This window comes from Polistes dominula, unplaced genomic scaffold, assembly GCF_049000335.1.
Source record: "Polistes dominula isolate Pdom_NZ unplaced genomic scaffold, Pdom_raw_medaka contig_73, whole genome shotgun sequence".
Classification (NCBI taxonomy): Eukaryota; Metazoa; Arthropoda; class Insecta; order Hymenoptera; family Vespidae; genus Polistes; species Polistes dominula.
In genome coordinates this window covers 9023213-9039190 of record NW_028300951.1, presented here as the reverse complement: position 1 = coordinate 9039190, position 15978 = coordinate 9023213, and the positions used below count along the sequence as shown (strand labels likewise).

At 39.3% G+C, this 15978-nt stretch overlaps 1 protein-coding gene across 1 annotated transcript; it reads left to right on the top strand.

Annotated features, from left to right (window-relative positions):
* The first annotated feature begins 882 nt into the window (after positions 1–882).
* On the top strand, positions 883–7465 carry LOC149032712 (uncharacterized). The gene is given in 3 exon segments (XM_089172392.1): positions 883–892; positions 1323–1420; positions 1422–7465. Coding segments are annotated over 3 exon segments (537 nt in total). The 3' UTR covers positions 1851–7465.
* The last annotated feature ends 8513 nt before the right edge of the window (positions 7466–15978 follow it).

The following is a 15978-nucleotide window of genomic DNA, read 5'->3' as shown; positions in this document are numbered from 1 at the left end:
TTCAAAGTTTATACGATATATAACGTTAACAATTTTTATTACAACATCTCAGATCTTTTTATATTTGTTATTGTATTATACTTTTTCGTTTCTATCAAAATATATAAATAATATTTTAAAACAAATAACGATTTTTCTAAAATAATATTATTAGTTTACAACGTGAACGAGTTAATGACAAATAATTGAACGTTAAAAAAAAACACAAAAAAGAAGAATATTGTAAATAGGAAAGGATAAGGGTGGGAAGGGTGGTTAGAGGAAAGGGAATAATAGGAAGAAGATGCCTAACGTTTTCGCATCGGACAGTAACACATGCACGAGTGCATTTTCGTTGGACGAGTTGCGTCGTAGCAGGAACAACGCGTCCCCATTCTCTAGTTCGGCTATCTACATCGTCAACTTTACGTAACCACACGAAACCTGTCAGCCGACATTTTGGTGCTAACCAATGGCGACGTACGTTCAGATTCTCTTTATCTATCCATCTATTTATCTTCCTCTCTCTTTCTCTATCTCTCTCACTCTTGCTCGCAATACGGTTAGAGTAATCTCGTTGTTTCTTGTTTCTCACTCACTCTCTCTCTTTCTTTCTCTCTCTCTCTCTCTCTCTCTCTCTTTTCGTTCACGAAATGACGTTTCAATTAACGTCATTAAAGTTTGTTTTCTTCTTTTTTTTTTTTTTTCAAGAAAAAAATTACTTTAATTGATTTGATTATCCTTGGATTTGTTTTTTTTTTTTGGTTGGAAATAAAATTGATAGTCTTTTATTCGCTGATATCTTGGTTATCCAATTAACGTTACCACAAGTAGAGAGAAAGAGAAAGAGAGAGAGAGAGAGAGAGAGAGATCGATTTACATCTTATCGAAGCTATTTAATGAATGGTCCTGGGTGAGTACTTGGGAAAAGAAAGTTAGACTTTAAAATTTGTTAGATCTTTAGTTTGAATGCATAAAGTTGTATAAAGTTTGAAAGGTTAAGAGTTTTCTATCCACTTGTTTTACTTCTGTCTCCGTAACCATAAACTTCCTGGACTTAACACGTTGACTGCCACGCGTGTTTACAACAAAATCCCCGTCAGGCCACCCGTGCCACTGTAAGATGCGTGCTCTGCTACCGCATGTCTGTTTACATTTCTTTCGAAATGAAAAAAATGAATGAATAATGAAATGAATAATGAAAAAAATGAATAATGAAAAAAAAAGAAACCCCGATATCTATTACGATCCTCATTTATCACGTTATTACTCTCACTCAAATGGAGAGACACACGTGACGTGAGAATATTATCTACGAAACACGCTCCTATCATGACACAAAGCACGAAAAAACATTCATGCTGCTTCTTCAAGCCGGCAGCCATCCGCAAGACTCAAACCTCTGGCCGTCCTCGAATATAATAAGGGTAAATGTGGTATAGGATTATTCAGACCAAATGGTTTCCTATGCTTCGACGATGAGGAAAGGAATCAAGTGGTATAGGAAGCTTGGTGTTGAACTTCTACTGGGGACGTCAATTGTAAACGCTTTGGTCGTTTACAAAATTGCGACAAAGAAAACTGTAAATATTAGACGATTCAGAGAACTGATTGCTGCAAAGTTACTAGGACTGAGTGAAGATTTAACACTGCCTTCTGTTCGACGAAATACGCATTGCATCGCCGTTCGCAGAAATAATTTGGGGAAAAGCCTTAGACGCGCATGCAAGCGGTGTTACGCAAATAAAAGAGAAGAACTGGAACGATCAAAGGCACGAGCAAATCTCAGAAAACCCACTACTTTTTGTCCAAGCTGCCCTGGTCAACCGCAACTTTGCAGTGAATGCTTCAATATTTTGCACTGTAAATAATTTTGTTAATAAACGATTTTTAAAAAAATTCAACAGTATTATTATCTCCTGTCATATATTTATCTAAATATGTTCGGAAATCCTTTGGAAGGAGTCACCCGACGTGGCCTGATGAGAACTTCTTGCTGTCACCCGAATACGGGTGACGTGGCCTGATGAGAACTTTTGCTGTCACCCGAATACGGGTGACACGGCAGTTAACGTGTTAAAAGAGAATGAAAGAGAAAAAGAGAAAGGACGATAGAAAGAGTGAGAAAGAGAAAGAGAGAGAGACAGAGAGAATATGAGAGAATGAGAGAATGAGAAGAGAAGAAGGAGGAATATTTTTGATACCTTTCACGGTTCGATGGTAATGGCCTTGTTAATTCATTAAGTGGCCCCTATCGTACGACACAGCTCACGGACAAAGCATGCTTCTCGATTTTGTCCGAGTCAAAGCGACCGCTTGAAAATCGTACGACGCTTTTAAACATCTTTTAAACATTTTTATACATAGGATTTCCAAATTCCGAGCTAACGATAAAAAAAAAAAATTAAAAAAAAAAAATACAAAAAAAAAATAAAATTTAAAAGAAGAAAAAAGATCATTGTTCGAAAATATTAAACATCTTTCAAATATTACCTTGTAGCACAAAATATTGAATACATGTGTTGTTAATATTAAAAAGACATTGAATCTCTTTTTAATATTAAATAAACATGTATTCAATATTTTGTGCTACTAGGATTTTTACGTATTATTTCCAAATTCCGAGCTAACGAAAATAACATTAAAAAAAAAAAAAAATATACGAAGAAATAAAATTTAAAAGAAGAAAAAAATCAATGTTCGAAAATATTAAACGATAATTTGTTATCTATTATTTCTATCTATCGTTGATTAATAATACTAATAATAAAAATGAAAAAAAATACGTTCGATACGCGAAAGATAGAAAGAAAGAAAAAAGTTTATCCAAAGCAGATGATGTGGCAAGAAGAAGAAGAAGAAGAGAGTATACTTTCCGGAAAGTTTCAAGATAAGATAAGATTAGATCAAGAAGAGGTTAAAGCACGTTTACTTGCTGCATTCATGATGCACTTTTTAGAATGATAACACGTAGAAAATAATTTTGGTTTTTCTTTTTGTTTTTCTTTTTTTACATTTTTTTTTCCTTTCTCTCTCTGCCTTTTTCGAGAAAGGAAAAAAGTAAACTGAAAAATATGATAAGGTATTTTAAAAGAGTAAAAAGAACATAAGTGCACAGGATAAATTATGTAAACGTATAGAAACATTTGGAGACGAGCTATTATATTCTCCCCCGAGGTATTTCGTAATAAGGTATAAACGAAATATCGTCTAAGGGTCATGTTATTTCTGGCAGCATCGTGCTTTGACAGCATTTTGCGAACGCTTGTCCCGTTTACGTTGTTGCGTTCCGTTAAATGCATCGACCATTTACGGAACCATTACTCTACTACCTTTCCATGTTAACGCGTTTCTCCAACCTCTGTCGGTTAACGATTCCAATGACACTAATTAACAACGCTTTCAAAACTTATTTTCCTAACGTTTAATATTACCCATATTATTTCTCGTATCATAAATAAATAAATAAATAAATAGATAAATAATTGATCGAACGACTAGAAATTTGTTTGTATGATTTTTTAAATGGACAACAACAAAAATCTCGAAATTGGATAATTTGGAAGACGTATGTTTGTTTTATTATAAGATGATGCCCTCGTGTTAGTTTACGGGAAAAATGGGTTTCTAACGGATAACATAAGAAATGATTTTGGAAATGGTTCGTGTAAACAAACAAAAAAGTTGAGAAAAGAAAGACGATGATTATTACGACGACTACGACGACGACGACGAGACGTTGGCATCGACGTGCACGGATAGCGAAGCGGAGTCAACAAGTTGTTCAGCCGGACCACCCTTTTTTCCCCCAACTAAACTCCACTTCCTATAATTATTAAACGTCACGTATCACGGTTGTACCAGCCAATTTATATCGAAGCAGACGTTGACTAAAGCACGTCGAACTAAGTCTATTCTTTTATTATTTTCGCTACCCCTAAAACAAAACAAAAAAATAAACAATCATTTTGTATTATTATTTTTTTTTTTCTAATGAGATATTTTAAACGGGAAAAGAAAGAGATAAATGATAAAGAGTTACACGACAAATGTTGCACAGTGTGTGTACGTTGGCAATTTTTTTTTTCTTTTTCAAAGACCCCATCGGTGTTGTGGTATAACTCCTCGATATCATCGAGTGTTCCTTGTTACAGGCCAACATTATTGGTCAACATAACGTTGCACTTCACGCTGACCCATCTTTCAACCGACAACACCAACGATCGAACCGTGTCTTTGCTCGTCGGGTTAGGTCTAAATGTGTGAGCTGCTTTCTCGAGTACCACCGAGACAGTAAATGACCAACAATAATCTCCTAAATATACATAAATACACGGCGTATGTATATATCGTCCAAATTGTTGCTAAGAAAATATTTGTTTCTACGATTCTCCTTTTATAACAAAAATTCTCATTAACGATTATTTCAATTTACCAAATATTCAATTTATCATATTTAAAAAAAAAAGAAATAGAGAGAGAGAGAGAGAGAGAGAGAATTATCATTAGTTGAATCAAATTCGTAGTAAAATTCGTAGGCATAAAATTATAATTAAAAAAAGTAATCGTAGAAGAATGAGGAAGAAGGAGTAGGAGAAGGAGGGTGGTGAAGGAGAGACATTGTGATAGGAACGTTACTCTTTTAGGTTTGGTATAAGTATCGAAGCTCATTGCTAAAGGGCTTCGTTTAAAATGCACAAGTCGTCGTCGTCGTCGTCGTCGTAGCAGAGGCTAACGCCCCGACATAGCATACAGTGGGCTCCCGCACAACGAGGAGAAGTCTGAGGGAGGGGAGGGAGAAAAAGGTGGTGGAGGTAAAGGAAGAGGGAAAAGAGGAAATATTAATTTCAAGATTTTTTGTTTGGCTTCTCTTCCCAGTCCGCTCGCACTCTTTCTTCTCTTCTCCCTTTCCCATCCCTTTAGCTACCTTCTCTCACGCGATATTGGCAACGGTGGAAAAGCCAAGGGAGGAGAGCTCTTTGGCTAGGGGCGAGAGGACATTAATTTGCAAGAGTCGTAAACAAGAAGGTCGCCGACTGTCGATACTTTTAATAAAATGCTAGCAATTAAATTGTGCGGAGAACGGTAATGGCTAGAAGCGCGTTGGTCGGATGGTTGATGCTGCTACTATTGGTAGTGGTGGTGGTGGTGATGGTGGTGGTAGTGGATCGGTCGAAGTTCCTTTTGGGTGGTTGCCGATGGGTGCTTGCTGCTGGTGGTGCAACTACCCCCCGGTGGTTGGGGTGAAAGGTAATATCGAACTCGTATTTTAGGTGGACGACCAAGAGAAAGAGACGAAGCGACGGCGCGAGGAAGAAATGCTAGAGGTGGAGAAGGATATAGGGGGATGCAAGAGAGAGGGTAGCGCCGGTCGGCGGGGAAAGAAACAAAAAACGACTAGTAAAAGAAACAAAAAGAAAAGCGCGTCTTTGGCGATGCTTCGGTGGTGGTAGTTAACCCCCTTGCAGGAAGTGGAGGGTCGTGGCACCCACCACCACCACCATCACCACCACCACTACCACTACCACTGCCACCACCACTTCCAGCAGCACCATCTCCACCTCTACCATCTTTACCATCATCCCTACCGGCCATTTCTTCTCCTCTCACTTCCTCTCTATTTTCCTTTTCCTTTTCCTATCTCTCGCTCTCACTCCCGTCTTCCTTACCCCACACTCGAAACTTTTTTTTCTTCTTTCTTTTTTTTAAGTTTTTTTTTCTTTCTTTCTTTCTTTCTTTTTCTTTTTCTTTTTTTTTTTTCTATCTTTTCTCGTTTCTGAAATTTTTGAATATCCGATCAATAGAAGACTGGCCGGTGGGAAGAAAAAAAGAAATTGAGAAAGGGAGTGGTAGTCATCCCCACCAGACTAGTACCACTCGAGACTACTACTACTACTACTACTACTACTACTACTACTACTACTACTACTACTACTACTATCGCTTCTATTACACTTCTTATTCTTCTTCATCCTCCTCCTCCCTAACCCTCCCTTTCTTTTCCGATTAATTATCAATTAGCGTAGGATTCTATGTTCTTCTTTCGAGTCTTCTTCTCTTCCACCGAACATTTCAGCGTCGCGCGCATCCATTTATATTCCTCACGGAGAATTAACACAGAGATTCGATATATATATATGACTGAGATAGATATATAGATAGAGATAGAAAGATAGATAGATAGAGAGAGAGAGAAAGAGAAAGAGAGAGAGAGAGAGAAGTACAGAAACGGCCGATCGATGAGAAGGGAGTAGGAGAGAAAGAGAGGGACGAACCGTTTTCAATCTCCTCGAGATTGGATTACTCCTTTGTGTGTTACGCAACGATTTTAGGTGGCATCGCGAGTTCGATGCAAGCCTGCTCGGTTTTATTTCGAGGGTTGAAGCCTCGGAGACGTCATAGTCGATATCCGAGACACGACCCTACTACCACTACTACTGCTATTACTACCACTACTACTACTATTGGTCGGGAACTCTGTTAAATTTTCATACGAGTACAGAGGGGGCTAACTCTCTGGTCTTTTCTCTAACCCTCCCTCCCTCCCTTCCTACCGTTCTTCTTTTTCTTTAAAGCCGTTGCTTTTCGTATCGAAACAGTGGTGTATGATGATGATGATGATGGTGGTGGTGGTGGTTGTAGTGGTAGTAGTGTATTCGCGTTAACCCCCGAACTAAATTATTCTGTAGCGTTCGTCAAGCATTCGTTCGTAAGTGCAACGACGTATCTTGGAAATAGCGCATCAGGAGAATAGTAAAGTAACCACCTGTCACACTTCCATGCTCTAGCCTCGGCAGAATTGTTCTTATAGACCATATTACACGCATTGTTGGATAAAGCGCGATACATGTCTGGTGTGTAGTATTTTATCGAATAGTTGGATCAAAACGATAACTTCAGGTTACTTGCTCGGCTTGCTTGCTTACTTTTTATTTCGTGGAAATTCGCTTTTGTTTCTCGCTGGAAATGTCTTTCGTAAATAATCGATAGGTCATTCTCTCTTTATTTCTTTATTTCTTTTTATATATATATATCTAGTACGTTGGTTATTATTTATTTGAAAATTTCGCGAAATATTTTTTTTTCGCGTTATATTTTTTTTTCGTTCTTCCTACCCAACTAAGGACAAAACGTCGAAGGCGTCGAAAAAGGTGCGAGGAAAAGAAAGGATGGAAAGAGCAAAAAAAAAGAAATATACATATGTGTAAAGCTTAATGTGTGTGTGAAAGAAAGAGGGGTTTTGGCTGCTTTTTTTCTTTCGGGTCTTTTCAGAAGCAGCAAGCCAGTCGGCTGATTCCTTGTCTTACTTGTGTGTAGGGCGCAACGTTTTTGAAGCGTTTCCTAATTGAGAGAGAGCCAGCCGGAAAAGGAGTAGTAGTAAGCGAAAGGGATGAGAGAGAGAAAGAGAGAAAGAGGTAAAACGGGAGGAGTAGGGGCATAGGGGTTGTTCGTGTGTTGCAAGAGAAGGTAAGGGATCGATATGATTTTTTTTCGGAATAGGAACCAAGGGAGAGGGTCGAGTAGCAGTACACAGGGGTAAGGGTAAGGGTAAGGGTAAGGGTTGGTGGTGTTGGCGCCGGAGGGTTGCGACATATCCTCCGGTCTGTACGTAGAGTTGAGATGAGTGAGTGAGAAAGAGAGTAAGAGAGTAAGAGAAAGAAAGAGGTAAAGCCAAGGGTTTGGGTGGCTTGGAAACGTCGACGATGACGTAGACTAGCACATTCGTAGAGAGGAACTTTGGTGGTGTTCGACAAAGAGAGGCGACGACGCTGTTTTATAATTGCGTTTTTAATTTGATGGATTCTTTGATGCGTTTCGTCGTCGTGCTGGTACTGGTACTGGTACTGGTACTGGTGCTGGTGATGTTTTTCGACCGAGCAACAGCAACGTCGTCGTCGTCGTCGACTTCGTCGTAGCAAAACCTGACGACGCGCGGGGGTGTTGCTCGCGCGCGTACAACACACATGCCATCAAGGAGTTAGTACACCAAGAGTAGGTAGGGACGAGTAGCGATGCGTGTGTGAAGTGGTGAAACGCTGAGAGGCTGCGTCTGACCCAACACACGAAATACACCCTCTCTCTTTCTCTCTCTCTCTCTTTTTTTCTTTTTCTATACACCTTCCCGCGAGTAGTTACCTTGCTGCGCACACGCATCGTCGTCGTCATCGTCTCGCGAGCTGTTACTACACAGACTAGGCGCTAAACAGACCTTCCTACGCGTTCGCATGAGAAACGGTGCTGCTGCCTTTTTTTTCTTTTTATACATTCTTTCTCGCTCGCTCTCTCTCTCTCTCTCTTCCGTCGTGATCCTTTTTTTTTGTCTAACACATCCTTTTTACTACGAAATTACTTTAAAACCCCAGGATCTTCCTATCCCGTTTTTTCCTCTATAACATTTATTTTTGTGAAACGTTATCATTTTCATATTGTCAATTTTTCGTTAATTTATATATATATATATGTGTGTGTGTGTGTGTGTATGTATGTATGTATGTATGTATGTATGTATGTATGTATGTATGTATGTATGTATGTATGTATGTATGTATGTATGTATGTATGTATGTATGTATGTATGTATGTATGTATGTATGTATGTATGTATGTATGTATGTATGTATGTATGTATGTATGTATGTATGTGTATGCTAGAATAAATATGATTATAGTAGAAAACGAAATAATTCAACTGAGCCCCATTTTCGATATTTTCAATCTACGCGTTTTTACCGTTCCAATGCTTTTTCCTGGGGTTAGCATTCCTCTTGCGTTTTGCACGACGCTTTTCGATCGTTCGGAGGACGATGATGAGGAGGAGGAGGAGGGGGAGGAGGGGAGGAGGGGGAGGAGGTGGAGGAGGTGGAGTAGGTGGAGTAGAGTCGCGTTCGAAAACGAGATTATTATTCCCGGTGGCGAAAACTTTTAATCCATTAGCAGGCCGATCGCGTTTCATAAATTTTTAAGTAAAAATTAATTAAAACTCTATCCCCCTGTGACCGAATCCCGTTTCGATATTTGTTTATCGTTTGCATGACCCAGACCTAACCTAACGCAGTTCGATCTGTTGATACCTAAACCCTCCATCCCCACCCCACTTCGAACGGTGAAATTATCGTCCGACGAATTTCACCCAGGATTCTACACACCACTTCGTATTCCTTTTCTAAATCCATTTCGTTCGATTTTACGATTACATAGGCTGAGTTAATAATTCGATGATAATCGATTTAAAAATATTGTCGAAGAATATTATTCATGACATAAAAAAAAAAAATTACAAAAAGTATACTAACAAAACTTGAACGTAACGGATACGTAGACAACTTTCTAAATTTCATGAAAGAAAGAGAAAAAGAAAAAGGAAAAGTCTAAATTTAGTAGACGTCGAAAGTATGATCGTACGAGTGTGAAAAGTATTAGAGGAAAGAGGCAAAGGGGTAGGAAAAGGGAAAGGAAAAGAGATTCGAAGGGAACTGGCAAAAGCTGTGCACTATGCTACCGGTGGTTTAGGGTGGCGAAAGGAGGATGCTAAAAGCTCGGAGGAGAAGGTGCGGGGAGATACGTGCGGGGAGATGGAACGAACTGTTGCTTCCCCGAGAGAAAGGGGGTGGTGGTGATGGTGGTGGTGGTGGTGGTGGTGGTTGGTTGGGAGGAACGGAAGGAGGCCATGCTATTTCTATCGCAGGATTTTCGAGAGCCTCCAAACAGGATTTAAGCGTTTTCAAGCTACTACTCTTTGCTGCTTCTAGTATCGTTTTCCATCCTTTCAACCAAGATCTTTGTCTCCCTCTCTTTGACTCTCTCTTTCTCATTCTCTTTTCGAAAAGCTGTATTTTCCTGGAACTTTGTACTTCTTCAAGATCGTTTTGATTCACATACCTTTGACTCATTCCTTTCCTTCCTTTTTTCTATCCTTTTCTTTATACAGTTTACGAGAATCTACCAAATCTCATACTACTTGTCCTTGTTTCTTTCTACTGTTTTATTTTATTTTTATTTTTATTTTTTTATTTTTTTATTTTTTTGTAAGAAGAAATATTTCACACATACAAACATACAGAACAAATAAAAATAGTAAAAAAGTAAAACACATTTTGATTTTACGTTGAATACAAGTCGACATATTATATTACATAGAAGATCTTTGTAAATTGTACAAATGAATGTATTGTACTCAGGAATATAGTGAAGTATAACAACCCTTTATATTCGCTTCTTACGAGAGCATAACGCGTATTATGCATATAAATATACATTAACTTTCTGTGTTTACATTGTAGGATCGTAAACAAGGTAACGCTTTATGTAAATAATTTGTGAAATTCACGATGAAGTTTATGACGTGTAACGTCGCGGACAGTTTTACGAGGATATCGGACTGTATTATTTTATACGCGACTATGGTGGTAGGGTATGGTGGTGGTGACGGTGATGGTGGTGGGTAGGTAGAAGCAATAGAAGTAGCAGCCAGCAGCAGCAGCAGCACCGGCAAAAGCCCCTTTTCTCCATGATTTTTACGAGAAATTTCTTAGTAAAAGACGAGTAAAGAAGAGAGAAAAAGAGAGAGTGGAGAAACGGTAGATGGGTGGAGGTGGAGATGGTAGTAGAGGAGGAGGAGGAGGAACGTAGAGGCGTCTCCCAAGCGTATTTTAAAAAGAAATAAAGAGAGTCTTTCTCGTTAGTCTCTACGAGAATCGATAAAAATTGAGAACCAATCGAGAGGTGGCTCTCTCTCTCACTCTCTCTTTCGCTGTGCACCGGTGACCCTCGGTAGAGAAGAGAGATCGTGATTCGAGAAGAGGGTGCGAGACCGAAAAAGCAAGAAGCATATACGAGAAACGGCTTTGATTGGTGATGGATAGAAAAGGAGGAGAAGAAGAGAAGAGGTGGAGAGGAGTCGAGAGAGAGAGAGAGAGTAAGAGAGATAGGAGATGGAGGAGGAGTGAGAAGGAGAAAAATAGAAGGATAGGAACGGGAATAAAGGATGCTGTGGTATACGCGAGACGTAAAAGGAAGGAAGAAGAGGGAGGAAGCACGTAAAACAAAGTAACGACGAAATGCACTTCCCCCTTGGTTCTCTCTTTCTCTCTCTTTCTCTCCTGTAGTACCCAGAGGGAAACGTCGAACGAAACGTTAAAAACTGGGAAGAGGAATGGACGAGAGGAGAAGGGTAGAGAAGGGTAGAGAGAAGGAGAAGGTGGGCCCTGCAGAGGCTTGCACCAGCTAGAAAGAGAAAAAGGAAAAAAAGGAGAAAAAGAGAAAGCGAACGAAAGGGAGTGAGCGAGAAAGAGAAAGAGTGAGAGAGGTGCGCGGACCAGCACCACCCTGGGAGAGTGCTGGGAGGGTGCCGGGAGGTTATGACAGCCGAGGTATTGAGCGGATCCTTCGTTAAAAAAACGAGAAGTACACCGCTGCTGCTGAGGCGCGTGGAAGGGAGACGGAGGACATTGCGCGAGCGACGAAGATAGAAAGAGAGAAACGAGAATTAGAAAGAGAAAGAGAAACTGAGAGAAAAAGAGCGAGAAAGTAGAAGAGAGACGACGGCTGTTGCCGGCGTTGCTGCAAGTTGTAGGTAGTAGTACAGATAGTAGTAGTAGTAGTAGTAGTAGTAATAGTAGTAGTAGTAGTAGTAGTAGTAGTAGTAGTAGTAGTAGAAGAAGTAGAAGTAATAGCAATACTAGTAGTAGTAGGTTTTGTAGTAGTAGTGGTGCTGATGGTGATGGTGGTAGTGGTGGTGAAGGTGGTGGTGGTAGTGCCGATGTAAGTAGTGGGGAGAGCAAGGAGGGTGAGAGTGCAAGGGCTCCCTGGCTCGTTGCCTCGACTCCGGAGGTGGGTCCAAGGGGTGAGACCAAGTAACCGAATCCAACGCACCCTTGCCTCGCACCCACCGACTCCCCCACGAGCCGGAAAAAACCGAGTGCAACGACTACATCCCCACTACTACTACTACTACTACTACTACTACTACTACTACTACTACTATTACTACTACCTTCCTACCTACCTACCTATCTACCTACCTACCTACCACTCTTTACTCGCCCTCCAACTGCTCTTCCTGATTCTCTCCTTTCTTCTTTACCATCTTCCATCTCATTCTCGTTCACTCATCGGTCCCTTCCATCTTTGAGAAACCTTCCGACACCGGGCGTGTCGGAACCGAAAAGAGACCTTTTTGCCTCTTTAAATCAAATGTACCGCACCTAAAATAAGAGTGAGGAAGATAGAGACGATGAATAGTTAGGTTGATATCTAAACCGTTAGAAAGAGAGAGAGAAAGATAGGAAACTTTCTTGATAAGTTAATTGTAAACTTAGTAACGATATACTTTTTTTTTCTTCAACAATTATTTATACTATTTCCATATAGATTGTAACTTCTCTCTTCCTTTTCTTTTCTTTTTTTTTTCTTTGTTGTTGTTTGATAAAAGTTACCTTATTTGTTATAATAAATTAGCTTGTAACGGACAAGGAATAGAGGGATGATGCAACTGGTGAACGTGGAGGGCGGCGCATGTGGTCGCTCATAGAAATACTCATCCGAACTATCGATCTAGCAAACCGTAACCGTGACGCAACGAATCGCTTGAGAATTTCCAACTAAAGTATAAGACGTTAATGCCCCCTTCTTTCCTACTCTTTCTCCTTCGATCTCATCTTATATTCTAACGCTCGAGCTTAGTCGAACTTGGTAGAAAAGCAACAGGGCCAGGGTTCTCTCTTTCTCTTTCTCTTTCTGTTTCTCTTTCTCTTGGCAAACTTCCAACTATCTCGACTTTTCCCTATCTCGGATCTTCCTCTCTTTTTCTTTCTTTCTGCCCTTTTATTTTCTTTCTTTCTCATAAGAATCAATGGGGTGTAATTCAAAACTCGCTTGATTCGATCGATATCAGAAAAAAAGATCGAAATTAGACAAGAAATTAGATGAACTTTTGTTTTAGTTTGAAAAAAGAGAAAGTGGGCCATTGTTTTAGAATTTTAATCGCATTTCAACATAGATCGATATTAGGACACGCTGGTAATACTCGAAAAGTAAAGGAAAGAAATAAAAAGAAGAAGGGGAGGACGATGTTTAAAAAAGGGGAACTCCCTAAGTCCGAATAAAGAAAAAGAATATGGAGTGGAGGGAGTATAAAAAGGAAAAGGTGTGTTTCCTTCGTAAACGGAAATGCAGGCTGGACACACGACGCGGAAGAAACAGAATGCGGGCGAGAGGAAGAGGTGTTCGCGCGCGCGTAAATGTCCCTTTTCGCGTACGTGTGTGCGTGCGCCTCCGCGAACTGCTCCCTGGATTCGCGTAATGGGAAAATCGATTAGGAGTCGAGTAAGTAAGGTGACTGTTCAAGGTGTGCTGATACGTCGACTGTAAGGTACTATACTGCTCTTTTCCTCTCTGGTTTCTAATTTCTTTTTTCTTCTTTTTACTTATTTTCAAAGAACTCCGATCCAACTATTCGTGTTAGAATTTTTTTCAAAAAACTCACAATCTAAAAAAAACTACCATCATCAAATTTTTTGATAAATATAAAAATATTTTATTTCTTTGACTAACGAAATTCTTATTGGTTTAGTTTTTATTTCTTTTTAATAAATAGCAAGCTTTGTTGAAATTATTACAAAATGTATTTAAAATAATGAACTATAATTTTGGGGCTACTTTATATACATAAATATAATTCTCCACTCGATTATCTGCAACGAAGGGCTCGCTTCTCGAATTACTTCTAGTAGGTATCGCATTAAACATACGCACTCGAAGATTAACTCACGCGAACACGTTGGTCGTGTAAGCTACACGTTCTAGCGTAGTGCTTGTGTACACACACCCGCAAACACCCACACACATCCACACATATATACATAACTATATATACCTATCCTACCACTGTGAGTTTCCACATACGAAACTTTCCTCTCCCTGTCTCTCTCTCTCCATATATAATATATTCTTCGTAAGTAAACTAGTATAATAATAGCAAACGAATCATTTTATAATGATCTATTAGAAGAATAACATTGATCGATAAACGTTATTACTATAATAATCGTATAGTTATTCATTGAAATACAAAAACAAAAAAATAGTCTTAAGTAAAATGCAAGTTTGTAAGTCTCGTACAACTACGATTCCTTTCTTTATTTCGAAGTTCACACTTATTGCAGTATCTTCTTTCTTTTTTTACTTTTTTTACTTTTTTTACCATCACGCGTACGTGAGGTCGTGGGGTCGTAAGAAAGTCCAGCGAGACGAATATGCAAACCCATGGATGCAAAGTGGGCCAAGTATGTTATTAGTTTTAATTAATTGATTACATATTCAGCTTGCATATCCAGAGCTGAATTACTTCCTTCCCTCCTCTCCCCCTCATCCCCACCTTACTCTCTCTCTCTCTCTCTTTCTCTCTCTCTCTCACACACATACACTCTCTTATAACAAAGTTACTCTCCGAAGGGAGAGTTTCAACAATTATACCAAAAATCGATGATTTTTAATGAAACAAACAAATGTAATCGAATTATTAAAAAAAAATTATCGATAATCGTTAATCGTGGACAAATGAATATGACGATGACGATGATGATGATGATGATGATGCTGCTAGTGGGAGTAAGAGTAGGAGTAGGGATGATCAATGAAAAGGTTAAGCGTCGACGCCAGTAGTCCGGCAGGCACACAGCTTAAAGCTTTGGGAGAGCTTTTCCCTCTAGCGAGAGGAAACCCTCCGAAGGTTCAATGACGCCGTCGTCGTCACCGTCGTCGTCGTCGTCGTCGTCGTCGTCGTCGTCGTCGTCGTCGTCGTCGTCGTCGTCGTCGTCGTCGTCGTCGTCGTCGTCGTCGTCGTCGTCGTCGTCGTCGTCGTCGTCGTCGTCGTCGTCGTCGTCGTCGTCGTCGTAGTTGTCGTAGTCGTTGGCGGCTCCTCTCTTCCATCACATATGCATGCGCCTCGTGGTGAATGCAGCAGTAGAACTCTGTCGAGTTACACCGAGCGCACCTAGAAAGGCACGCTCGTGTCTGCAGCTGTCGCTCGCTCTGTGCCTTTCACGATACTTACCCACGACGGATAACGTCCTTTTCACCATCCCTACCAAAATATATATATATATATATATATATATATATATATATATATATATATATGTATGCAAATATTATCAAATAAGATGCTTTTTTCCAACGTTCTCTCTTTCTTTTCTTTTTTTTTTACATATTCGATATATGGAAAAAAGAAAGAGAAGGGTTGTAATTATTAATAAGATATTTTCGATTTAATTAATTACCCAAAAAAAAAAAAGAAAACAATGATTTGAAAGAAGAATACATTGAATATATATGTACAAATATTATCAAATAAGATGTTTTTTTCCAAAGTTCCCTCTTTTTTTTACATACTAAATATATGTGAAAAAAGAAAGAGAAGGGTAGTAAATATTAATAAGGTATTTTCGATTTAATTAGTTACTTCAAAAAAGACAATGATTCGGAAGAGGAATATATTAAACAAATATATTGAAATTATTTTAAAAAAGGATATTTAAAACGATCGACGATAGCAGCCTATAATCCGAAAAGGGAGAAGAATATGTTGAAATGCGAATTTTCTATTTTGCATCGGGTAAATATTTGCACGAGTTAAGCCGATACAAGGTCTCTCTCTCTCAGTCCACTGTTCTCTTCTACCTATTGGCCATTCTCAAAGTCTTCTTCTTTTTTGTCTCTTTTAGAGCCAACGTCGAAAATAATGGCACTCAAATTCTCTTTCCAGTTGGCACAAAAAAAGAGAGCAAGAGAGAGAAAGAAAGAAAGAAAGAAAGAGAGAGAGAGAGAGAGAGAGAGAGAGAGAGAGTGAGTGAAGTTCATTGACCTAACGGAAGGCGTCGACCGACTTGGTTTTATTCGAACTTAAGAAAATTACTTTTAAAAGGAAGTAGAGGTAGCAGCTACCATCGAGTAACAAATAGTTGAATCACGTGTCCTAACTATTCTAATCTTCGTAACACG